Here is a 26,181-nt window from a genome sequence, read left to right on the forward strand (position 1 = left end):
TGTTCATTCCCAGTAAGTGTTCATGCATTTAGAGTACCGGTGTAACGTGATCCTGTTCAGGTCTGTAATCGGTTCAGGTCTTCGTGCGCTGTCGGATTTTACTGGCAGTATTGTCAATGGACCGCTGTGTATGTCTGCGTCTGACTCGGGACACGCTTCCATAGCAACCGAGCAAATAAACAAGGGCAGCATGTGCCACCTGGTGGCCATTTAATGTATCACTGCTCACAGAAGGCAGTCATTTCTGAAAGAGGGCTAAACAGCTGATAAATTAAAATGTGATTAACAATGTTTTAATAATTCTGTGAGCTCATCTTTTCGGGGTGTGTGGGTACGAAAGGGAAGCAGCGCTTTCTTTCTAAAATCAGATACTGGAACATCAGAATTGTGGTGACACAGAAGAGCCAAATTAACATGTGAGCGGAGACTGAACTGTTAACGCAAGGTCCCGTGAAACGTGGATTGAAAACGCCCATTTACCTGGAAGTGGGAATTCATACAGGCTTCCAGCCCGCTCTGGGAACATTTTAAAACTATTGTTCTGTTATTAAACATGTGGGACAATTCAGTTCAACTTTATAATATCCTTCAACCCTTGGTACCCTCGGTACATTGAAGCAATTCATGTTTTCGTGTGATAAAATGATCTGACTACAGAGGTTAAATTCCGACTATATATGTACTGCGTTTCACGTGTGCTGGCGCCCTCCAGTGGGATCGATTGATATTGAGGACGGGAAAGACACCAAACAAATAAACTAATAACAAAATTATTATTAATATTAATAATAATAATAATATGTATTATTATTATTATACGTTGGATTACTCACATTTTTTAGTCAGGATTTTATACTGTAAAGTATTACATAAAGCTGGCGGATGGCTAAAAAATGCACAATATTTTTTACAATAGCGTTTTTGTACATTTCTATGGCATAACTGCGGAAATATGCATTTTACATTCTAAAAGAATTATCTTCTCATGTACACAACAGTAAAATTCCAAATTTGTGCATTGGAGCAGTGCAATCCAATTCATTTGCACATCAGCCCTTAGGTCCAAAATGAGTCGCCTTTCGTACGATGGCGAATCTATCACGGCAGAAAGAACAGAGAATCGCGCACTTTGGTGCACAGGTGGCAGCAGGACCCTCCGGTCGGACGCCCACAGTGTTGCCCTGGTCTCTTTGGACATCCCCCATCTATTAGGAAACTTTCAGAATCCCTTTAAGACTTTGCGTATCCGAGGCGCTGTCGACGGCATTTCTGACTTGATCCATAACACGCTGCCGTCACGTTCCTTTAAGACTTTCCAGCACTTCCCCGAAACGCTGCCGGCGGGCTCTTTAAGACTTTCTGCACCTGATATTGACGAAATTTCCTGGTCTGGTGTTTCCTTGAAGTACGAAGAAAAAAATCTAAGTGGAGCGTCAGAGGCAGTCTCTTAACTGAAGGGGGTAGCGGTGTATCTCCTATTATAAAAACCACGTTGTGAGCAGGCATTTCCCCTCCTTCGTAAAGGGGGGGGGTCCTGTAGACCAAATGTTCAGTTGCGGCTGTGGGTCGGAGCCGCGGAGGATTTAAGCGGCAGCTCTCGGCGGGTGTAGAAATGCACGGCGTGGACTCTGCACTGCATCCGTGTTAATGAAACTTCGCCACGATTTGCGTGAAGGGTGAGAAACTGGCATCACTAACGCATTCGCGTGGCACTACATTTTGCTGCTGGAGCTGTCACCCCCGGCCGAGGCACTGCATGCTGAACGATTAAGCCAGATCGTTGCGGATGTATGTAGGAACCGTGTTCTCTGCGTACTGTATTGAATAATTCAGTGATATTTGTACAATTCGGTTCTGCATTAGCCAGAATTGTGCTACCGTGTTTTATATTCGGATGAGCTAATCGTTTATGGAAAGGCAACACATGTATTTACTGGTTGTCATGCGGGCAGCACCTACTGTTGCATTCGCTTTTGTTACGTTTATGCATAGCTATGACTCAGCCCCACCGTGAAAGGGTACATATGTCACGGAGCGCGTATTTAGCCGTAGTAAGAACGAATCCTGATAAAACATTAAAATGAGCACGCGCCCTTGTTTCCCGTTTATCGTCTCCCCGATTGAAACATTAATTATATTGCCATTTGCTTGTGCTGTCTTGCATCACGCGAGGCTCGCGCTTTGCCACGTTACGCTACGTTAAGCTTTTTTCCGCGAGACGGCGGAATCTGCTCTTTCCGATCGAATGTCTGTTTACGTCACGGTGCCCCTTCGTTTAAGATATTTAGTCAAAACATAATGACCGCTTAATTGAACAAAGGGGTCATCTAATGACCCCGTAGTAACTGGCGCAGACATTTCACATATTTGTATTATAGAATAAAACAAAGAGAAGCGATGAAGTGTCAAGTTCCGTAGTGATCGATGGTTGTGGGTGATGGTTGCGCTCCTCCTGCCGTGAGGGTTAATGTTTGCATTCCGACGACACCCATCGCAAACCTGATATCTCTGGGTTCAAGGTTCAGTGTTTCAGCGCTGCCAACTCTAAGGCATCTGGCGTGACACTCGGGCTTTCAGACTCTAACGTAAGAAGTCTTATGGAAAATGTCTGTTATTCCATTATAAACGTAATATTTACTTCATCAAAAGCTTTTGAGTAGTATGCAAGCCCTACAGACTATTTACGAGGTAATAAAACTGTTACATACATATAAATGCCTGTGAAGACTTGTCTCGAATTGAAAATCTCACGCCAGCCAGCAGATCAAAGTTGGCAGCCCTGTTGGTTTGCCTTTTGGGCGAGCAGGTAAGAAGTTCCGTGAGCCTGGTGAGGAGGGTCTGGCTGCCGAAAATGAGGAGACAGCGCAGGTCCACACCCCGCTCCATAGCCACTCCTGGTTAATTCAGAATGTTTGGTTTTGGAAGTTGAAAGTGCATGGTTGTCATATAGTACTGGAAAAATAAACACAAATAAAACCCTGACAGAAACACAGAGCAGTGATCTTGAACAGATATGTTTAGCTTTTCCTGCCTGTGGATTTAATTCTGCGGTTGGCGAGCAGGATGTACCTGCAGCCATCTATTCCTGTTCATTGGTGCCGATCGCCCATCTCTGACCTGGGACCAGTGAGACTGAATTTCATGCTATTACCAGGCTGTGGAAATTATGGCAGATAGATCTTAACAACACAGACTGATTTTTCATATTGTTTTTTTTAAAAATAACAATTCAGTCTCCTGAAGGAGTATGTAAGTGTCCGCTAAGCCTGAATGGGAGGGAATTCCCCATTTTAATTGTGGCTGAAGCTAATCAGACTATAGAATGGGGCCTTAGCTTCCATATCTATGGCCTTGAAATTCTTTCATTTCTCTGTGCCCTGTTACCTGTGTTTTTTGTGTTTTGGGTGCTGCTTTAGTGATTTTATTTCAGTGTTGGATATCCAGATTACTGACCATTAGTGTTACGTTTCCAAATCTTACCTTATGCAGGTATTGTGACCGGCATGCCATCTTTAAGTGGCTAGGGTCTTGCTGTGTGAGGTGTGTTGAACTGACTTTGAGACATCTCTGGTTTTGTCTTGGGTCAGTGATGGAGTCTAGGACAGAGAAGAAGGTGACCATCACCATAACAGTGCTCTCCGCATCCCCCAAGTGGGCCAGAATGCATTAGCAGTGTCCTTAGTACTAACTTGCTGGATTTTCCAGTTGCCAGTGGTGTGTGTGTGTGTCTCCCCCCCGGTAACCCCCCCAACCTCCCCCACCCCCCCCCCAACGTAGCGCTTTCTGACATCAGCACAGGAAATGCTGGTTAGCGGCTTTGCGTCAAGCAGGTCTTCAGACCTGTTCTGTCTGCCTTATGGCGGTTCTCACCAAGTGCTCTTTCTCTCACTCTCTCCCCATCCCTCCCTCTGTGTGTGTGTGTGTGTTTCTTAACAGAATGTCAGTTCTGCTCGATTGAGTCAAACAGATGGAAGTGAAAGAAACAGCCTGGTTTAGCATCTATCAGTCTGACAGCCTGACCAGCTTTGTGCTGATTTGTTTTAAAGAGGATGCATCATCCCGATTCCCGGTCTTCCCCACTCATCTCCCCGGTCTTCCCCGCTCGTCTCCCCGGTCTTCCCCGCTCGTCTCCCCGGTCTTCCCCGCTCGTCTCCCCGGTCTTCCCCGCTCGCCTGCCTGGTCTTCCCAGTTCTTCTCCGCTTGACTGTCTATCAGCATGTTCTCTCCTGGGCCCATAGCACGGCAGCACTGCCTCATAGTTAATATGCAGTGAGTTTCCATCTCTGCTGCGGAACTGCAGCCAGCATTGCTTCTGGTTTGTGGCGGATAATCTGTCATACTGAAAGCCTCTGCACTCATTCTGTCATTCTGTCTTCTATTTTTCAATTTCTATCAGCTGTAATAGACATTGCCCTTGCATGTGTTTGTGTGTGGGTTGTGGAGGCAAACTCAGCCTTAAACCTCCCACTATGTGAAAGTCACAGGTGCAGGTGTGTTTGATCATTGTGATTGCTGACCATCAATGATAACATTTAAGAGAAGCTTAACCTCCTAACACCAGGAAAATTTAACTACTGGGCCAAGTTATAGAATCATCGATTCTTGATTCTTCTTTGATTTTTTTATGTATTAGAGAAATAAGTGAATAGTTTTTGGTTTTAATTTTTACGTTCATAAAAATTTTGTCAATTTGGTTAATGTTTTTTTTTTTTTTTGCCTTTAACGTCCAGCCTTGTCCAGCTAAACGCTGCAGGGAAGGCTGGCACAGTGAGATCTAGCAGATGTTTTTGTTACCGTTGCTCCATTTTGACCTTGATGTCCATGTTCATGTTATGACCCCCTTGCTTTGCTTGCTGTTTGTGTTCCTGTTCTGTTCAGGCTTGATGTCAGTCATGTTAAGTTGAAGCAGAGGGAGCCAGTGTTGACCATGCTAAAGCGACTGGACAAAATAAGGTTCAGAGGTCATAAGCGAGATGAATTCCTGGATCTGGCCGAGTCTCCCAACGCGTCCGACAGCGAATGTAACGATGACACCCAGATGAGACCTCGGCCCTCTGCCAGAGACGCCGAAGAGCAGCGAGACCCTGTAAGTGTGACCCGACCGTCCCCTAAAACCCATCACCTTCCCAGAAGGCCTTTGTAAAAGGTTTTATTGCAGACCTTCTCTAGTGTCTAGAAGATGTCGCCTTGGGCTGTACCAGAATGTTCGCTCTATCCTTACATGAGGGCAAAATCGCCACCTCGCAGCACTTTCTGCAGTGTGAATTCACCTTTTCTCGACCTTGTCCTGGCCGTTCCTGTCGGCCTTAAGGCACGGTACATCCCAGAAGCATGGCAGCTGCATCCGGAAGGCCAAATGACAAAAGCGCGTTTCACGCATTTGCATTTTTTATTTATTTATTTTTGTTCAGTCCCTTCTGCGTGACTGGTGGGATGAAAAGGTGTTGTGCTGTGTTATGTGACAGGCGGCTTTCAGTCAGGAGACTGAACAGGACTCCCATGTAGTTCAGCTGTTACATACACGTGGGACAGCTGTTACATACACGTGGGACAGCTGTTACATACACGTGGGACAGCTGTTACATACAGGTGGGACAGCTGTTACATACAGGTGGGACAGCTGTTACATACACGTGGGACAGCTGTTACATACAGGTGGGACAGCTGTTACATACACGTTTATCACTGACAATTTGCTCCTGTGACAGGAATCACTCACCATGTTAGCCTGTCGATTTAAAAAATAAATAAATAAATAAATAAAATAAAAAAATATATATATATATATCTTTTTGGTGGTAGACAGTTGCCTCACCTGAGTCCAATGTGAAATGCTTGTTGTGACATTATGGATGGAGTCAGTGTTGTAATGACAGCCCCGGCAGTATCCACGCTGTCCCTGTGGCTCTGATGTGGCACGTGACCTTGCACTGTCTTACACCCTCTAAAGAGAGCTTCTGTGTGGAGCTTGTCTGACACGCATCAGTATCGCACACACTCAAAATAAGGGGAATTTACTCTATGAAGTAGAAAAAAAAAAAAAAAAATCCAGGGTGCCACATGTTCTGGTGAATTAAACCTTACAATTAATCCTTAAATTTCCGTAATTAGCCCCTGAGAATTATCTAGAACTAGGTTGTACTGTAGAACTAGGCATGGTCCTTCTCAGCATCAATGTCCATCGTTGGATACAAAGCAGTGACCTTTGACCCCCGTTCTGGTCTCAGCAGCACGCGAGTGTGCTCTTAAGGTCATCTTAGACGTTTTTGGGTGACCTCATGGAACAACGAGTGTCACATAAAAAATGAATGGATGTCCCCTATTATCTGCTGTGTCTGTACTGGAGTGGGTTTGCTGACAGGAGTGCAAGACTTTAACAGGAAGGTAAAGAATACTGTCAGACTGAAAGGAAATGCAGGGTTCGAGCAGCAGCTGGAAGCCAGCGATGATATTTGTTACTCAAGTGGCCAACAGTGGCTTTTCAAAGTTAATCACCCCAGTTCTCTGTCTGGTTATGTGATGCATTCAGTAGTGACAATAGTAATATAATATTTCTGCCTTTATTTCATGCATTGTGTGATTTAAGTCATAAATTGTACACAATAATTTCATATTGTATCCATTTGTGTAACAAATTGCAGTTTCCAACCTAATACCATGTGCTTCTTTATTTCCATTTGTAGTGTCTTAACATGTATGACACGTAAACATCAGACATTTTTTACGTGTTTTTGCACTGTGGCCCATGAAGATGTGACTCTGTGTGACTCCAGCCTCCCAGAGCTGAGATGACTGTAAAATCACCTTGACTTTTGACTTGGCATTTGCCGTCTGTAGCGTCACCCGTGCTGGGTTTGGCCGCGTTTGCTGCGCAGTGAGAGAGAACCTTCGATCTGCGCTCATGTTCACTCGCTCGCCTGCATTGTCCCGCTGCTTGGGTTCGCTCGCACCTCCCCCCCCCGCCGTATCCTAGCGACCGCTTTGGCCGGCACAGCCAGCCACTTACTCCTCTCTGACCTCGGTGATGCTCTTGCCGCCTCTTCACACGCCCGCTAGTCTTCTCGTTAACCTCAGTGCATTTTTTCCCCTCTCCTCTCTCCTGTGCCGTTACAGGAAGGCCCCCCCATGGTGCTGGGGATGTTAATGAGCAGGGTCGCAGTGTCATTTCAGATAGCCCCCGAAACACAGTAATAGTGTTCAGTTTCTCAGAAGCTCATTATTTGACTGTTCAGTGACTAAGTGGTCATTGGTGTAAATAAGGAAACAAAGTTATGTGAGCATGTCTAGATAGGCTTTTTGCAGGAACTGGGTACTTCATTCCAACAACGATCATTAGTTCCTGGATTGGGTGCTGGATAGTGCTCTCTCCCCCTTTGGCTTGGGCTTCCTGCCAACCATTCAGTTTTAAGGGCCTTTATTTTGGCTGGTTTCCATGGCAATGGCTTCTTTAGCCACTTTGGTCTGGCATGACACTAATGTCAGTGAATAAAAGGCGCTCCAAGCGAGACTGGGCTCAATTGTTTTGTAAACGCGTGCTAATATTTCTCCGCGTCCACTCTGATGACGGAGCTGGTGCGGGGCGACTGGGTGAGGCTCCGTCGATCTGGCTGGGGTCTGCAAGTCCTCGGCACTCTGAGCAGGCAGAGATGAATGGCTCTTCACTTCATTACGCCAGTGGAGCGGTTTCACCTCAGAGTTAATGTCGGGCTAACCGTCGTATCATTTAAGCACTGCAGAGAATGACATTAACAGCCTTTCTGCTGGCGTCACGCAGTTGTAGTTGCGTGATACCCCGGTGGGTTTGCCTGTCAGACGTTTCCTGTCTGAAGAAAGGAAGGATGTAGGTGCAGATGATGGCTGGTCACCACGCTGATGGGTGTTTCTGATTTAATAGGAATATGAGTTTTGCTTAGGCTCAAGTTAATTTGTCACATATGCAAACGTGAAGCTCATACAGATTGTGAAATACTCGTTAGACTGTGCTTAAAATGCCTTATATAAACTTATTTTCCATTACATATATATGTAAACACCTGGCCTGAACCCTGCTTTGTTTTGAACTCGGGGTTTGATTAGAGCCCCATGATTGGTTCCACACAAACATTTTGGTGTTACGCCTTCGTCAGTGATCGCCGCTGGAGTTCGGACCCGATCTCTGTCATTTTCTTTTTTTTTTTTTTTTGCAGTGTCTGTGAACTGATGGTGTTCATCATGGGAGTTGGTTGAGCGCGATGTTTTTTCCGAATAAGGCCTGGAATAGTGCGATGACCGTGAGTGCGTGCAGCATGTTAGCCGTTAGAGTCTTCGTTTGATATGCTAGTTAGGTGTTGCTCATTCCAGTTGCTATCCCATAGTGCATTGCGGGTCACCATTTCTTGTATTGAATCCAGAAGGTTATTCATCTGTTGTGTTCCTGCTCAGTATTGTATCTAATCCCTTCTGTTATCCAAGAGTGGGTTTCCTGTGTGTGGGGGACTGTCCCATGTCCTGCTGCACCCTCTAGTGCCTTCATCCATCGCAGCTCTTCACCCTCTTTTCCGTTGTTCACGCGCAGGCTGGCTCAGGGGTCGCTACGGCGGGCGGCATGCAGGACTTCCACCGATCCGAGTCCGACCGGCTCAACGAGGTGAAGGGCCACTTGGAGATCGCTTTGCTGGAGAAGCACTTCCTGCGTAAGTGTGGGCGCTGAAACTGGGGGGGGGGGGGGGGAGTGCCTTGCTTCAGGTCACAGTCAGAGTCCTAACAAGATAAAGGGGGGGATATCCAGTGGTCAAGCTGTAAAAATGTTTCAAGGGGAGTTGTGGGGGGGGCGGGGGGTGAGCCCTGGTAGCAGCCTTTGCCCAGCAAGGGAGCCGTTGCTCTGTTGACGTGAGTCGCACCACTGCTGTGACACGTTAATCCTTCCAAGACCATCATTCATTCACTCATTCATTTGTCTGTTACCCCGGGGGATACATCCATCCCTTTGTGACCTTTCCTCTCATGTTCTTCTGCTTCACCTCATCCCGGAAAGTGCTGCCAGGCCGAGCGCTGATTGCCGACCCCCCCCTGTACAGGACGGCTGTATTTTTTTCTTCTTTTTTCCTTTTTTTAATCTGCTGGCAGCCCCAGTTGAATATTTAATTAGCTTTAGCTCATTAGCGCAGCTTCACAAAGGCTTCACTGTACCGGAGAGCAAAGTCATTGTTTGCCTTCTGTTGTACTATATTCATAAAGCAGCCGCTTTCTTCCCCACATCAGTCTAAATACCTTTTTGTTCCGTGCTGGTGTCACGGGGGCCCGTAAGGTGGTTACTGCCCGCTTTAGAACTGGCCTCCATTGTTAAGAGACTCGAGGTCGGCTTTTAGAGATTGCCCTCGGGGCCTCCGGCTTCTACATCAGGGCGAATGCTGCAAAAGACGCCTTATAGCTGCCGTGAGAATTATTTCGATGATGACATCATAGATAAACAGGCTGATGATGCGCTTAATGGCCACACAGACTGATCTGTAGATACAAGCTTAACTTCTGTTATTGAAATACCAACCCAGCATGGCATACAAGTCTGGGATGGTATTGATTAGACTAATGAAGCCCAATTTAGTTCGGTCAGATACAGAGAAGGACACAGGTATGGCAGACAAATTGCTTGGTTCCGACAATCAATGAAAGTATCTGTAGACCTTCTCATATATATTACATGGATATACGGATTAAAGGGACACAGACTTGTAATTCATCCATCCATCTATCCATTTTCCAGTCGTTTATCCTGGAGAGGGTATTAGAGGAGGTCTGGAGTCTGACCCAGACAGCACAGGGCATAAGGCCACGCCCTGGTACACCCTAGATGGGCCACGTTCTTATCTGTGGAAGGCCAGCCTATCACGTGGTGCGTATCCAGACACACCCTCACACATGCAGTCGCACCCTATGGGCAATTTAGAGACGCCACTGGGCCTAATTTATGTCTTTGGACTGCTGGAGGAAAGCGGAGTATCCGGAGAAAACTCACACAACACAGGGAGAAAGTAAACACTCCACAGAGTCGGTGGATCGAACCCGGGACCCTGGCTGTGTGGGGCACAGGTTCTGCACCGCCCCCATGCTCATAATATGCTTAATGCTAATTCACCCCCCCCCCAGCTCTGCCTGGATTCTGCTTTTTCAAACACCTCTCCCCTGTTATGAATGTTTCTGTCTGTCATTTGGTATTTCCAGGCGTGTTTGACAGTGATCCGTCAGCTAGTTCGCTTTTCTGGTCTCTGTTTCTGGCCTCACACCAACAGCGGGAACATAAAAAGTGATGGCGATTAGCTACAGCTAAATCGTTCGCTTCTGGTTTCCGCAGTCCCTTGTAGGTATGACAATAAAAATGTAAATTAGTTTGACTCAGTCTGAGGGCCCTTTGTTCTTGGTTGCAAACTCTTTCCCCCGTCCTGCTGGGACACACCTAATGAGGTTATTTAACTGCACGGACGGAGCACGGTGTAAAGACATTTAGCCCATACAGTTAATTGTCTCAGAAAATTACCCTTTCTAAAAGAGGGAAAGAATGAACTTTGTAAACAGTCTTTGTTGTATTTAGTCACTTCATGTGTATGTATGTGTGTATAAACTGTAGTATATCTACAGAACTTTCGATCATCACTGCTGTAATAATCTGATCCCACTGACACATGCTAGCGGCTGATACGGCGATGTAACTCTTGCATCACACATTTGTAGCCCATATTCTTTCTCGGAGAAAAGTCATCTTATTACTGTAAAGCTAAGAGAACAAATAAACGTGATGCCAAGTGATAAGGCTGCAAGCTTTTCTGTGATTGGTCAGCTAGCTTTTCTCTGATTGGTCAGAAGGTGATCAGTTCCATATTTGCAGTGGACCCCTCCCCTCATCCGTCTCGGAGTTCAGCAGCTGATCTGCCAGTTTGCAAACTGCCCTTTCTAGTCCATCTCTCCAATTCCTAACCAGTTTGTTTTTTAGTTTAGTTTTTTTCAGGCAAAAGTACAACTGCAAAATTAAACTGTATAATTTAAAACACAAATTCGAGTTTAATTAAAATTTACCGAAAATAAATGTCTCATTGATATGGATGCTGCACAACCAGTCAGAGTCTGAGTTATTCTAGTTAGTCCAAGCTGCATGTCCCTAAGTGGTTAAGTGTATTGTAAGTGTTCCGGTCGGTGCCCAGTAAATAATCTCCACGTTTCATGTGATGCCCCCCCTCCCCCCCCACGCACTGTCTATAAGCGTAACGTAAAATGCCTGTACAGTGACCCCTGTAACCGACACGGAATGCCAACCTATTGTAGCATTTCCATAGTCCATGTCTGGCTGTAGGTACGATTCCTGAAGCTCGTGTGAAGACTTTGTTGTGTTACAGCAGTTACTTTATTTCCATTGTCATTTACATTTCATGTAATGAAAACGTTTTTACCCTATTTTTTATTTTATTTACGGCTGTGTTGATTTTGGCGCGTCCGAATAGCAGACTCTGTTAAGGTGAAGGCCGGCAGCGGCAATCCAGGGTGGGACAAAGTCATATGACAGGCTCTTCTTCAACACGTTTCCTGTCTATCGCTTTTCTCTCCTGTCCCAAACAATACCGGCTAACGCTTCCCTAAACTCCACATCCGTTTTTTTGTCCCTGTGTCCTCCCCCACTCCTAAGGCCCAGATGGATATTATTTGTTCTTGGGTCACTCCTTTCTTAAAAATCCCAAAACCCCGATAATATCCTTGTCCAGTCCTCCCCTGCCTATGTCACACGCGTCCATTTTCCGTCCCGACAGATGTAAGGTCAGCGCTGTTAAACGTAGGTCCTTGAGCACAGAGATAAGTTGCATGTTTAGCATGGGAAAGCCAGCATGAAGTAATATTTGTGAGATAGATAACAGTCGCTCTGGTGGACCTTCCCAGAATAACCGGCTGTTATTAACCAGTTAACTCCTGGTGGGGCCACGTTCTTATCTGTAAAAGGTCAAGATAACAGACGGCTCTGCTTCTTCATCCAGTTTTAATTTAGAGGATCTAGTTAAACACAATTGAGCTGTGTCTCACTTTCTGTTCTTGCCAGAGAAAACTACATTTGCGTAAGAGGAAGATTGTCTCTTATCAGCACTGTCACTTTTAAAACTGCTGTAAATCATTTGGTAATCATTGCTCTTTAAGCTGTGTTTCAGTTTAGGAACTTTCTTCCCATGATATAGGAAGTCTGAGAGCGAAGGTTGGATTTTTCTTGTTCTCTGTTCTCTAACAGCCTACAGCTTCACCCTGTGCAGATTTAACATTTTGCATGTACATTCGTTAGGGATGTGGGACTGTGTGTTAGGGGTTGCACATTCGTCAGGGATGTGGGACTGTGTGTTAGGGGTTGCACATTCGTCAGGGATGTGGGACTGTGTGTTAGGGGTGGCACATTCGTCAGGGATGTGGGACTGTGTGTTAGGGGTTGCACATTCGTCAGGGATGTGGGACTGTGTGTTAGGGGTTGCACATTCGTCAGGGATGTGGGACTGTGTGTTAGGGGTTGCACATTCGTCAGGGATGTGGGACTGTGTGTTAGGGGTTGCACATTCGTCAGGGATGTGGGACTGTGTGTTAGGGGTTGCACATTCGTCAGGGATGTGGGACTGTGTGTTAGGGGTTGCACATTCGTCAGGGATGTGGGACTGTGTGTCCCGCAGTGGGTTAGGGGTTAAGTGCTCATGTCTGGGTGGTTATAGGTTGAAATCCTGCCGCCAGCAGCACAGCCATTTCACTGTTAGGCTCATGCGCAAGGCCTTTAACTCCAGGGACACTGGCTGAGCCAGCCATCTGCCCCAAACTTCACTTTGTACAAAAAAATCTCTGTTAAAGAAGTAAACAGATATGCAGTCTCAGGAGGTGAGTGCTTTCTGTGCATTGCCCCTTTGGCGTAGGTAGGCCTGATAGCATTGCCCCTTTGGTGTAGGTAGGCCTGATAGCATTGCCCCTTTGGCATAGGTTGGCCTGATAGCGTGGCCCCTTTGGCATAGGTTGGCCTGATAGCGTGGCCCCTTTGGCGTAGGTAGGCCAGATAGCGTGGCCCCTTTGGCCTGATAGCATTGCCCCTTTGGTGTAGGTAGGCCTGATAGCATTCCGCTCTGATTGGCTGTGGCCTGCTCCCGTGTGCAGTGTCCAACTCGGCACCGAGCCCTGCATTGATGGCTGAGTACGGTCAGCCTGCCCTGCGGACAAACAGTTAGCGACAGGAAGTTGGAAAGACTTCCTTGCGTGAAAAGTGGTTCTATTTTGTCTGGATTCTGGATGTCTGCCAGGCAATCGGCTGTTCCTTCCCCTCACAATGACGGTAACTGTAATCCCCCCCGGGGGGGTCGTTGGGGCACCATGCTGTCGCTGAGACCGAGGTCCGAGCCCCGCGATATCCCTCAGCACGGGACCAGAGTTTCTTTCTGTGTGTGTTTGGGGGGGGGGGGCTGGTTTGATTTGATGGCTCCTATTTGCCAGTCAGGGAGGTGCTCACCACGATATATTCAGCCTGGTTCTGCTCAGCTGAGAGTGTAATAGGTTTGCTGACATTTCTGGCAGGATCCCAATCTAAATTTATTATCACTAAAGGGTTATTACATCTGTGGTTACCACGGCACGTCATACCACTGATAAAGCCCAAGGAGCACTCCACCACAGGCGAAGGGGCGCCCCCCCCCAGATGGGGACATTCCTGTTCTGTGGTCAGTAAGGGGGGGGCATAGCAGTAGTGGGGTGGGGGCTAGATTTGCTGCTGACAGACAGGATACTTAATGTTCCCCTGAGCCTGAATAATGTATGATCTGGTTCTCAGGTTTGGGGTCACGCCGGGGTCACGCCGGGGTTGTGTGGGGGGGGTGGGGGGGGTGTGGGGGTCAGCAGGCTGCATGAGAGGCTTCACCTCCATGCCAAGTGCTCCCTCGTGTGCATTCCGGCTTCATGGCTGACGCGATGGACACCAGGCAGTGGCTGGTGGTTTGACTGAGTGTCCATTTTCGAAGAGTCTCCTCTAAGAAATATAAAATGGCCATTCGACAAATCACCCCCTCCCTTCCTCCGTAGCGGCAAATTCTGGTGCCACACCCCTGGATAGAGAGCACACTGCTTCCCCCCCCCACCCGATAGGTTTGGTCTCTGGATGAAGTTGGTTTTTATCATTTCGGGTAGGAATAATTCATCTTGGTGAACCAAAGAACCTGTGAGCATCAATATTTCATATCTGGTGGCAGGTCCAACCTGGACGGGCCTTCTTACAGCACATTCATCTCCCGACTTCCTGAAGAACTTCCTTTAATGAGATGGTGCTTCTTAAAATGCACTTGTGAATTATGAATGTCGCAGTGTATATTATATATAATTTAAGCCTATATTTTTCCAGGAAGATGTAGATGAAGGTCCCTAACATTTGGTGACCTGCCTTCATTTTTCCTTCTCTCTTCGCGGGCGCCGGCAGACGGATGTTTGTATTGCAGTGAACGTCTCAGAGCTGGACACTGACGTTCTGATCCCAAGAAGCAGGCATTCTGTTATCTGTGTATTGGTCACTATTTGGTTTCTGATTGGTCAGTCTGTTTATGTTGGCGGTGGGGGGGACCGGGGGAAAAGCCCAGGGGGGTGGGACCAGGGGGTGACACATGCCTATGACATTTCACTTCTTCTTCAGGAATTTCCATAAGAATTGCACATACACCTTCCATTAATTTATAATAATAATAATAATTATTGTTAGTAGTAGAGTTATCTTATTTTTATTTATTTCTGTTCATAATATCTGGATCTTTTGTTTGTGTCAAGTGCACTTTTGAAATTCCTTTACATCCTGTTTTCTTGTTGCTGCACCTTCACTGGTTTTGCACTTTTCGTACCTTGCTGCTGAAAGCACCAGAATCTCCGCCGACACCTTGTCTCGTCTCGTCTGGCTGCAGTGAGGCACAGTGGCTCGTGGGGAGAAAGCAGGCAAAACTACACGTGTGGTTTTTTTTGTTTGTTTACCGCAGCCAGTGACTGACAACACGTAGTTATTCCAATCATTGTGAGTTCTAAGATGCCCTTTGTTGTAGTTCAGATTAGCCTGAAGTCTTTACAGAAAATATTGTCTGGTCTCTGCTCAAAGAAAAGGGCGGGGCCCTTAATCATTCATGTTGACATGTCTGTCGTGCCAAATTCCAGCTAACTGGCTGAGAGCTGATTTCCATGTAAATTGGGCTCCCACAGCTGACACTCGCGTGTACGACCGGGGGGAAAAACTCGAGCCATCTTTAAATTATAAGACAGCGGGGTTTACAGGACGCGTCTGTCTGTCGTGTTAGTCTCTCAAACGGTCCTCAGTATAGTACAACCTCTGTGGTTAGAACTGTCAGAAATGAAGGTTTCTAAAATAACATGGTGACACGATAGCTTTTTTCCCCATCAGTTAAGGTTTGTCCTCTAGGCCTCTGAACCCTTCTGCTTATAGTGTTTTTTTTCTTGCTGAATCCCCATCTTTGTGTCCTTAGCTTTTTAACAATATACCACATGACATTGTTATTGTTTAATGCTTAGTTGGTGCTTTTTCTAAAGGGACTTAAACTTTACCCACTTTAAAGCGAGTTGTTTTCCTGGAGTAAGTGAGTCTCCTTCCTGCCTGGGTCCCGGCTGGGATCAGGCCAGCAGTCTTCTGGTTGCTAGATGCCATGATACTTGTCTTGCTTTAATGTCACCGAATCCTCATTCGTCTGCTGCCATGACATCCGGTATGGCGTGGGTTCATATAGACACCACAACATTTTTAAAATCACAGAGCAGCACATCTTGGGTGACACATAGGAAATCTGCACAAACAGCGTATGCTTACTGATCCGGTCGCCCATCAGTCTTCTAACTGTTTATCCTGGTCAGCGTTGTGGGGGGTGGGGCCTGGACATGGGTGTAAATTATGGGGAGGGTGGCGCAGTCGTACCCCCCCCACCCCAACACATGGAACCAGCCAATACAAGCCCCTGATCCCTCTTAAAATGGTGGAGACCTCAATCCCCCAGTGCTTAACCCAAAGTTATGCCCTTGGGCCCTGAGCCCACCCCAGCCAGCAGAGGGCGCCAGGCTGTGGTCCATCGCGTGTGTAACGTTTGTGCATTTCGTGTTTCCGCAGAGGAGGAGCTCAGAAAGGTCCGCGAAGAGACCAGCGTGGAGACGCTAAAACAAGAGCTGGAGAAGGAGCGGACGAAGCGACTGGACCTCGAGCAGAAGATGAACGAGGTCCTTAAGTCCAGGTGGGCGGATGCCGCCGCTCTTCAGCATCACCGGTGCCCGTTTCCTTGCCCGTCGCTGTCACATGACCCTCCGTGCTGACATTCAGGCAGTGGATATGGCTACTTTCTCCAAAACTGCTACCTGATTTCCAGTTGGGTAGCACAGTCGTCCGAGTCACGACAAACTCTCACCTAGAAATACAACACGAATAGACAGGAGCTTGTATATTGGTGATTTATATAGAAATATGAATGGTTTATAGTGATTAATGACTTGTGCCCACAGCTCAGGAGGTGTGTTGTGATTGGCTGAGTTGTGTGTGTTTCTGTTGGCTTGGTAGCTCATTGGCTGCCGGTGTAAACAGGCAAAGCTACAGCCGCAGTCTTATCAGAAACGGCCTTCTGTCCGTCTCAGCCCTGTCCCTGTTCATTTGAGCTGAGGAAGAGGTTTTTGGTTTCCTTTCCTTCCCCCAGAGTCGAGGACTCGCCGCCACAGCCTCCACGGAAACCGGTGTCACCTGCCACCAACGGGACGGGTATGTCCGCGGTGCCAGAAGGTGCCGGAAGGTTTGCCCTTGGAACCACATTAGCTGACTGCTGGCTGAGAAACTGGACACAATCAAACGCGACTTCAGCTACCACTGCGAGGCCAGAAGCAAATGACATGTAGAATTATTTAAACAGATTCTGCACCGGCTGCCTGCAAAATGTCAGCTTTTTAAGGAAAAAGGGGTTCTTGGGAGTAAATAAATGATAAGTACAGGTCTGTGTGCAATCCCCAGCTTCTGCCAGGGGCGGTTTGAAGGCCGTCTGCAGCACGTTTTCATGGCAACAGCATGTTCATGATAGCCAATCCTACAGCAAGTGCGGAGAATTAAAGAAAGGTGTTTCTTTTTTCTTTATTCGTTTCAAGCTGCCTGTGTACGTCAGTCAGGAAATAAGCAAATGCGTACTTATGGTGGATGTGGCTTTCCAGTGAATCTACTGGGTTTGGCGTCTTTGCTTCTGGGGAAGGGGGGGGGGGGGGGGTGCACGCAGTATTTCTGGAAATGGGTTGACTTTGTAGATCAGACCACGTAGGACAGACGTTCCCTTTGCGTTTTAAGCCGTATCATGCTTGGTGGCAGAGTGCGTAGGACCAGGGCAGCCAGTAAATGAGGATACTGGGTTTATAGGTGCTCTCTGTAAGTGCTGACACGTCCTTAAGGTCATTATGGGTATGTGCCTGTGTGCTGGCAGACAAACAAGGCCGCGAGCTGTACTCACGACTCTACCAGTGGCTGTATGACAAGCTGGCCATCTACATAGAGGACTTCCGCTTCCAGCCGGAGGAGAACACTGTGGAAACAGAAGAACCGCTAAGCGCTAAGAGGTGAGCCCGCCCCCATAGTGCCGCCTTGGCGGTATTCCGGAGAATTCTGTTACAGAAGCAACTTTCCTTGTAAATAAAAATCCTGTAAACCTCAGTGCTGGGTAATAATCCTGCCACACAAGCTTCTCGACATTCTTAGTGGGATTTGGTATGAAACCTTCTGCCATGCGGGAAATGGGCTGTGATTTACTGATAAGAAGCTCTACAATGGAAGACCTCCTTGTTCTACTGTTAACAGTAACTCTGCTGAAATGTCTGTTCCTTCCCTTGAATTAAGTTGATTTTTGCTTCCAGGAGCCTTATTTAGCATTGCTGTTTCTATTATGGGATACATGCAAAACACGTTGCCTTTATAATAATTTGCTTGATGCCTAAGGTGAACAGGCTGTTCCACTTGATTCTGCTGTCCTGGAAAAATGCAAATTCTCTGTGAACTACTGGGCTGAAATAGTGACATACACCTTGTTCTGATTGGCTGCACCGGAGGGCCAATCAAAGTGAACGTATTTGGATGCCAAAGGTGCAGTGAGAAAGCAGGATGTTCTCCTGTGCCTCCGTGTGACCCCTGGTGGCTGCTTGTGGGCAGTGCAGTTCTGTGGCTCTCGGTCCATTGCTGGGAAAATGACAGAGGGGATTATCATAAGGCAGCAGCTGTGTCATAGGCCTGGTTCCACCATGACAGTGACTCCTAGAACGTGACAGGCATTGCAAGAACGAAAAGCTGTGTTTGTTTCAACCAGTGTTTCCCTACCCAGGAGCTGGGACGTAGCAAAAACATGGACTGTCCGTATTTTGTTCCTCGAGGACCGGACTGGAAAATACAGCTCTAAAACTGTCGCCTTTTTTTTCTTTTTTTTTAGGTTGACTGAAAACATGAGAAGACTCAGTGAGTATGACGTCATATTGCATTTTGTGTGGAGGACAGTCCACTTACACGCATATGCCTGCAGATCAGTAGAGTGGGAGGTCACCTGACCCGCGTCTGTGTCCGTTCCTCGTAGAGCGCGGTGCCAGGCCGGTCACTAGTTTCCTAAGGAACCTGTCTGCCTTATCGAACTGGCACTCCGTCTACACGTCGGCGATCGCCTTCATCGTAAGTGCCCTGCTCCCCTTCAGTCAGGTGCTGACTTTCATTCCTCATTAGATGATGCATTTGACATGTGATGCTGCTCAGTGGAGGTGAGGTGCTTTGCACTGGGATCCCACAATTCCAGTTATTATAAAGCAGCATTATTCATGAAGAATTCCACTCAACGTCGTTCCGCAGTGTTTTTGTAGCGGATGTTATTCATTGAAGCTTCCTCCTTGGCTAGTCACGGACGAGTGGTTTAGCCATTCTTTATTCTAACTCCTACTTTTCACACAATATAAACATCGATGGGGGCCATGCTTGGCTCCACGGGTTAGGACACTGTGCCAGTGATCGGAAGGTTGCTGGTTGAAATCCCTGGGTCAGCACAGTGGGGTCACCGTTTGGCCCCTGAGCGAGGCCCCTAACCCACAGTTGCTCTAGGGACTGATTGACCCTGCTTTCACAAAAAAAAACCAGCAAACACTTTAGATAAAAGCATCTGTTATGTAAATAAAATGCAGTATAATCTATAGTACTTCAATAAGGCAGGTGTTTGTCTCTTGTAATAAAGACAGTTTTGTGCTGTATTGTAAAATAAGATTGAGTTGCATTGGTTGGAAACGTGGTCTAGTCTTAGTGTGATTTCACATCTAAAGTGCATCTTCTCACCCTGCATAGATGTACATGAATGCTGCCTGGCATGGATGGGTCATCCCCATGTTCCTGTTCCTAGCTATCTTGAGGTTGTCCTTAAACTACCTCATCGCAAGGTAACCCCCTTCCCTGTTGTACATAGCAGAATTTGACTGGACAGTCCTGGGTTTCCCAATTCCTGTCTGTGTTCCAGTAGTTGCCAGAGGGGGAAACGCGTAACTCCATTAGCCAACTGAAGCGGCATGGGGGAGGTCATGGGGTTGTCACCCTGGTGACAGCCTGCCTTTCCTGGGTTAGCTGAGGACAGGGCCCAACGTGGAAGATGGGGTGGGGCTGTGATAGTGTGTCACATTTGTGCACTATCAGAGTTAGCAGCCCATTTTTGTAGCATGTCACTGCTCTCTTGGTAGAGGCTGGAGGATCCAGTGGAGTATCGTGCCTGAAATCTCAGAACCGGAGGTAAGCATATGTGGGGTTTGTGCCTTTGCCTACTGCAGCATGTTTTATCCACTGCCTACTGCAGCATGTTTTATCCACTGCCTACTGCAGCATGTTTTATTCACTGCAGAATTTGTTCATTTTTTTTTCTTGTTTCTTAGGAACCTACGAAGGAGGACCTGACAGTGTCTGAGAAATTCCAGTTGGTGCTTGACGTTGCCCAAAAAGCACAGGTGACAGTGATGATGTCAGCCCACAACAGCAAACCTGACAAATCTAAAATTAGCCTTATGTACTGTTATATGATAGAGCCAAAGTGACTCGTGTGTTGGTGCGTGAAGCGTGAGACAGGCGACAGAGCATCGACACAAGCCCTTAATCAGGGCAGCAAGTCTTGTGTGAAACACGGTGTGTCATTAAAGGCACAGTGTTCCAATTTAAGACAACGGATTGCCCTGCAACTCCAGCTCAAGTAGATACCCAGTTAACCTCATAACAGGGCCAGAATAGATATAAGCCGCCTTCTGGAGCTGAGTAGGGTAATGTCACCGATTCAGGGTGAGACCTTCAGGCATCCTGCGGTTGGGGGGGGGGGGGGGGTGAGGTCATTTAATCACACAGAAACTTGCCAGGATCTTCAGGCGGAAACTTTTTAACACAAGGAAGGAGAGAGTTTGGTTTTTCGACATGCAGATGATGTTTCCATCGAGTTGGTGCAGTGGTGAAGGGATGGATGGGTTTGCCTCTGGAGGATCTCAACTGATTTGGAAGTAGTGCTCTTCAAGGCAGGCCAGTTAGATATGCGGCAGTGTGAGGAGGAACGGGAGCGTCAGATGCATAACTCAGAGGCATGTGTGATATGATCATTCTGTCTGACCACTTCTGCTCTTCTCAGAACCTCTTTGGCAAGATGGCGGGCATCTTGGAGAAGATAAAGAAGTATGTGTTCACTTCTCCCCGATGGCTTTGAATGTTCTCAGCTTGACAGACACAGTGTACGAAGATCCTGTGTGTGCGTATATATATGTGGGTCTGTACGTGTGCCTGTTTTTCAGTCTCTTCATGTGGGTGCAACCTGAAATGACTCGGAAGCTCTACATCGCTCTCTGGGTGGCCTTCATCTCCTCCTGTGTGCTGCCTTTCAAGCTGCTGGGCTTCATAATTGGTGAGAGCTTTCAGGCGCTGAACATGGTCAGCTGGCCCCCACGTACCGGCTCGTGCAGCCACATTCCCTAGCGTGGGGTGGAGCCGTTTACCGTGGACTGTCTTACCTTAGCTTCATCATTGGGTTTTTTATTCTCTCCTTGTGTTTCGATTCCTCACTCCCTCCTTCTAGCACTGTACGCCGGCATCAAGTTCTTCATCATCGACTTCTTCTTCAAGAGCTGCCCCAAACTGAGGGACAAGTACGACACGCCGTACATCATCTGGACCAGCCTGCTCACCGAGCCGCAGCTAAAGGAGCGTGCCAGTGCCGCCATGTCCCGGCGGGTGAGCTGCTTCGCACCAATACTCCACTCCACACTCTTTCTAACACTGCATGCTAGGGTGCTGGAATAATATTCATACAGCTGTGAGACCCCCAGATCCCGCAGTGATCATACGGCAGTGTGACCCCCAGATCCCGCAGTGATCATACGGCAGTGTGACCCCCAGATCCTGCAGTGATCATAGAGCAGTGTGACCCCCAGATCCCACAGTGATCATACAGCAGTGTGACCCCCAGATCCCGCAGTGATCATACAGCAGTGTGACCCCCAGATCCCGCAGTGATTGTATAGCAGTGATACTCCCGGATCCTGCATGCATCAGGCTTGTTTAAATGTTCCATTGCAGATTTCTGATGCCAAATTTTGTGGTGAGGATGCAGGAAAGGTTTTCTTCTGACAGATGTGTACATCTTCTCTACTTCTGTGTCTCTACAGTATATCTGAGTTGCATGTGTCTGAAGTTGTGAATTTTGCAGTTGGCCTCTATGCCATCACAGGTCTTCATCTCTCCAGTAGGCTTGGGTGATGCATACCTGAACGCCTAATCCTACTCTCCATGAACATAACTGCTAATGGTCCCCCAGACACGATGGACTCATCTGTAGCTCTCTCCTCACCCCACCTCCAGATCCAGCCTGTGGTGTCTCGCAGCAATCAGGTGACCAACCCCCAGTATGGTATCGCTCGTGATGAAGAGGGCGGACGAGCCCATAGCACTAAAAAGGGGCCCTTTCACGAGATCTTCAACCTGCCAGAGAATGAGCGCCCCCTACCAGGTATGAGAAGAGATACAGTTTACTGCCAATGGCCAACATCATGCTTGGATGCTCTATCCATTTCCCATTGGCTACTTCATTGGCTTCAGTTCGATTTGATCAGATGGTGATTCACGAGCAGGGTAACCCTGCCAACGATATAAGTTTATTTCAATGTTAAATCTGTATGTTTTGAATTAGAATGTCCTGCACTATATTAACATTGTTTGTATTAATATTTTTGTGATGTGGTGTTTCCTCTGTCTTGTCTCATGTGGTCAGTGTGTGAGAACGGCTGGCGTTGCTGTTTGATTAACAGAGACCGCAAGATCCCCACAGACTACATCCGCAATGGGCTCCTCTATGTCACAGAGAAGTGAGTTTAGCTGGCCCCTTATTGGCTGGCTTGGTGTAGAGATGTCTCTCTATGGGGGGAGGCGGGGGATCGTCCGATTGGCTCCTCTGACTCTCCCCCTGCCACCCTCATAGCTACATGTGTTTCGAGAGCTCCAGCTCACGGTCCAGCTCTTCCAAGAAGAATAAAGTCATCAAACTCTCCGACATCACAGATATACAGAAGGTGAGTGCATGCTTTATTCTGATTTTTATTTTTTGTTTATGTCTTCTGACCATGTGTATTTGTGTTCCACGTATCTTCTCCGTCTTGCAGTATAAAGTCCTCTCCGTGCTCCCTGGCTCTGGGATGGGAATATCGATTGCCACTCCCTCCACTCAAAAGGTAGGTGAGCAGCACTGAGGACACAGCTGGTCGAGAAAGCTGAGCCTCCAATGCTCTCTAAGGAAATACGCTTCTTTTGGGATTGGTGAATGATTTCATCCAGTAATGCTCCCTTGATTTGACAAAATGAGGCTTGTTTACTGAATCTCTCCCTCTCTCCCAGCCCCTGGTGTTTGGAGCCATGGCTCACAGAGACGAAGCCTTTGAAGCAATCTTCACGCAGTACATGAAAATCATCACTGCCAGCAACCCTGAGACCTAGGGGCTACGGCAGCGGTGTGCCTGAATACCTGACATCTCCTCTGTACCATCTCGGCACAGGAGAATGGATGGTGTATATAGGCAAGGGCGGGACATACACCTTTGTCTCGCTCACCGTGATTGGTCAGGGGTGTTAGGCCACACCCTGCTCCCTTGGTAGTGATCAGTAGAGGCGGTGCCTTCTGTTCACTGGAGTTTTGTGATGGGAGGGGCTGGATCTCCTCCCCAGGCACTGTCACAATCCCCCTCCTGGTGTGTTTTGGTTAGTGTGGGAAATGTGTGTCCGTTTTACAGGGCTGAGCGAAATCCAATCCACCCTCCACAGGTTACATTCTGGCCATGTCCATCCCATAATGTGAGGTCCCTGCGGTCTGAACCAAACAACGGCCCCTAGACAGTGCTGCGGGGACCGGGTGGGGGGGAACGGGGCATGGAAGCCAGCCTCCAAACGTCCTCACAAAGTACAGCTCCTCTAATTTCCGTCCTGTTTGTAATTACCCCTGCGTACCTCCCCCATCCCCAATGATCCGCCATCAATAGAATGTTTGGTGTAAAAGCACAGAGTCTACAACGTGTCAGGGGCCGTTCCCTGCATGGCGTGTAACTGCAAAGATCGGAACCTGTACGTAATCAGAGGTGAATTACCTGACAATCGATTCTTAACCTGATAACTTTGGCTTCTGTTAATTTCATTGATTAGCTGTTAAATTTATTCACCTAGCAGGTAATTTGAGCTGGTCGGCGGGCATTTGGCGAATTGGGCTCATGTGTTTGTTACCAAAACCCTTCAAGTGATATTTTCCCGTGGATGATATTTGGAAGCGTCTTAGCATTGCAGGGTAAAAAGGCCGCAGTGAGGGTCTAGGCAGAACAGAGCTGTCCCTGTTAGCGAGTGACAATAGCGGGAAAAAGCCATTGGATCACTGGATCTTGCAGTGTTAGTTGGGGTGGTCCTTCTTGGCCCACGCTGAGGGACACTGTAAACGCAAACAGCGAGTCCTTCATTTCCCCTTCGGAGGGAGGTCGCGCTACGTTCTGCGATTCCCATTCTCTGTGAAAGCTGGACTTTTTCTTAACAGAAAAGGTTTTCAAACGGAAAAAACACTCAATGCCAAACCATCCCTCGACTGACAATCTTAAATGGTAGCACGGTAACATCGTACCAGATGCTCCTTTGTTTACCCACACTTTGCTTTGTGATATCGGCTGATGGCTGTCCAGGCCAAGTGGAGCGTGTGTCGGTATCTGATGCGATGTAATCGCCCAGCCTTCGTGAGCGAAATCTGCCCTAAGCTCCTGCACGGCTCAGCCGTGTTGGTGTAATGCCTCAGAAGCCAGTACAAGCTTCTCGCCATGAAGGATTTTAAATACCCATTTTTCTAAAAATAGCCAGAGATGGGGTTTTTTATTAAAATGTGCATCAGGATAAAGCTTGCACTCTAGATTAAGAAACAAATCACACCTTGAAGGAACATTTGTGTGCGTGTTTGTGTATATATACATATTTTTTCCCCTGAGGTCTGTTAAGTGATCCCACTAACTGAAATCATTTCTGGCTTCTGTGTAGAAACCATTACAGTAAAAGCCCAGGCTTATGACGTAAAACATAGTTTTGCCAAACACCAGACTTATTTCATTGTTAGTCATGTTGTGCCTGATCTGTCGTCCTTTCAGAGGGTTGTCTTTGGCTCTCCATTGGTTAGTTTTGGCAGCTGAAATCCAGGTGAACAGGAAATGAAGACTGTGAAGAATACCTTCTGGAATGAACACTGTCACGGTGGTGATTGGCCTGTGTGGTCACATGACAATCTCTGCACCCTCGTCCCATTTGCTGCTGATACTCCTAGGCTTCCTGTGCGCTTGATCTGCCTACTCTGTTTTTTCTGCTGCAGCCTTGTGTGTTGCCCCTAGCTGTGATCTTTGGATGAATCCAAATGGAGCTTGGATGGCAGTGTAACCCTCATGCACGGAATTAGCCCGCAGGAACCAAAAGCACTCCATTGAGTTTTATAACTACAGAACAAACAGGCCATAATTTACCGTTTTCTGGGCTGCTGATTAACCGTGACCAGGGCTGGATGAATGGTTACCGGCGACCCAGAACTCGTCTCCGTGTGGGTTGGCAGTGCTGGACTCGGCCATCTCAGCACCTTGCTTTCATGGTTTTCGCTTCATAGGCTTCAGGAACCCCCCCCACCCCAGCAACTCCCATAAACGCCTCGGTCAGCGATGTACACACTAGTAATCTCAGTTCTTGATGAATTAAGAATCAGTGCTGCCTGGTTATACTCCAGTTAAATAGGTTAATTGCAAGTTAAATGCAGAACACAACTTTGTTACACAGTAATAAGAACAGTAAGGTACTGTAATGAAGAATAATTAAGCTATATGCTACTCAAATGGCAGTTTGCCCTGTAAGCACTTCTGTAAAATGCTCAGTCTTCAAATTGTTTCGATACAATGTAGAAAACATCGTTCATGTTCTGCCTGCCTGATATGGCGACCCTGGAAACCGTTTCCAAGAGCAAAAACTATTCATCCTATTCCTAGTGAGCAGAGATTGTCACACCCACACAGAACGACACCCTTAACTGCTTAACACCCTTTCTGCTGTAAACGAAGTATTTTTACTGTGAGTAAATTTGTCCTCTGTTTAAAGATATTATTTTATTAAATGCCCAATATGTATATACATGCACAGGATAGAACTTGAAAAGTTGTGAATAGTACTTTATATTTTGTTGTGAAAGCTGGAAAACAAGAACAGGAGTTTTATAAAAGCTGTACACCAACAAAAACAAAGACCTCTGTACTGTTTTTTAAGAGAATCTTTATTAGTCTGAAAGACTGGGATACATGTTTTATTCACATAAAGTAATTTAATTAGCTGCACAGCTGTTTCTTAATCAATTAATCAAACAGATACTTGTATATAGCTTGGGTAAACACTCAACGTTAATCTCTTGATTATGGATGGGAAAAAAAGATTCTCGTTTAATCGCGACAAATGTCTAATTATTTAATATCTAGAGGATGAATCTCATGAAGGAGAACATCCTTTGCAAAAGTGGTAGATCCACATGAATGATTCGGTCTGAGGTGCCGTCCATTACTTCAGCCAATCGGAGCTCCCGTCTCGGCCCATGGACCGGACCCATTCGGCTTCCCGAATCGAGCACTGCT

At 47.1% G+C, this 26,181-nt stretch overlaps 1 protein-coding gene across 6 annotated transcripts; it reads left to right on the top strand.

The window, feature by feature from the left end:
* Positions 1-1,238: 1,238 nt before the first annotated feature.
* Positions 1,239-25,890, top strand: LOC111857705 (GRAM domain-containing protein 4-like). Of its 6 annotated transcripts, none has more exons than XM_023838848.2 (19): positions 1,239-1,676; positions 4,879-5,086; positions 8,555-8,672; positions 16,118-16,238; positions 16,692-16,753; positions 17,457-17,589; positions 18,450-18,475; positions 18,591-18,682; positions 19,340-19,431; positions 19,726-19,774; positions 19,915-19,986; positions 20,649-20,692; positions 20,809-20,918; positions 21,090-21,244; positions 21,872-22,019; positions 22,281-22,374; positions 22,488-22,578; positions 22,669-22,737; positions 22,901-25,890. In XM_023838848.2, exons 1-19 carry the CDS (start codon positions 1,648-1,650, stop codon positions 22,997-22,999), a joined length of 1,812 nt encoding a protein of 603 aa, XP_023694616.1. In that variant the 5' UTR covers positions 1,239-1,647; the 3' UTR covers positions 23,000-25,890. The 6 variants fall into 6 exon arrangements, with proteins under 6 accessions (XP_023694616.1, XP_072566054.1, XP_072566055.1 ...); XM_072709953.1 differs by having other exon boundaries at positions 1,672-1,788; XM_072709954.1 differs by lacking the exon at positions 1,239-1,676 and adding an exon at positions 1,849-2,585.
* Positions 25,891-26,181: the final 291 nt, after the last annotated feature.

This window comes from Paramormyrops kingsleyae, chromosome 3 (assembly GCF_048594095.1).
Source record: "Paramormyrops kingsleyae isolate MSU_618 chromosome 3, PKINGS_0.4, whole genome shotgun sequence".
Taxonomy (NCBI): domain Eukaryota; kingdom Metazoa; phylum Chordata; class Actinopteri; order Osteoglossiformes; family Mormyridae; genus Paramormyrops; species Paramormyrops kingsleyae.

Coding starts and splice junctions, on each gene's coding strand:
- LOC111857705 (XM_023838840.2), top strand. CDS start 2,715: ATGCCTGTGAAGACTTGTCTCGAATTGAAAATCTCACGCCAGCCAGCA. Junction 19,987..20,648: donor ACGTTGCCCAAAAAGCACAG/GTGACAGTGATG, acceptor TGCTCTTCTCAG/AACCTCTTTGGCAAGATGGC. Junction 22,020..22,280: donor GAATGAGCGCCCCCTACCAG/GTATGAGAAGAG, acceptor TCATGTGGTCAG/TGTGTGAGAACGGCTGGCGT.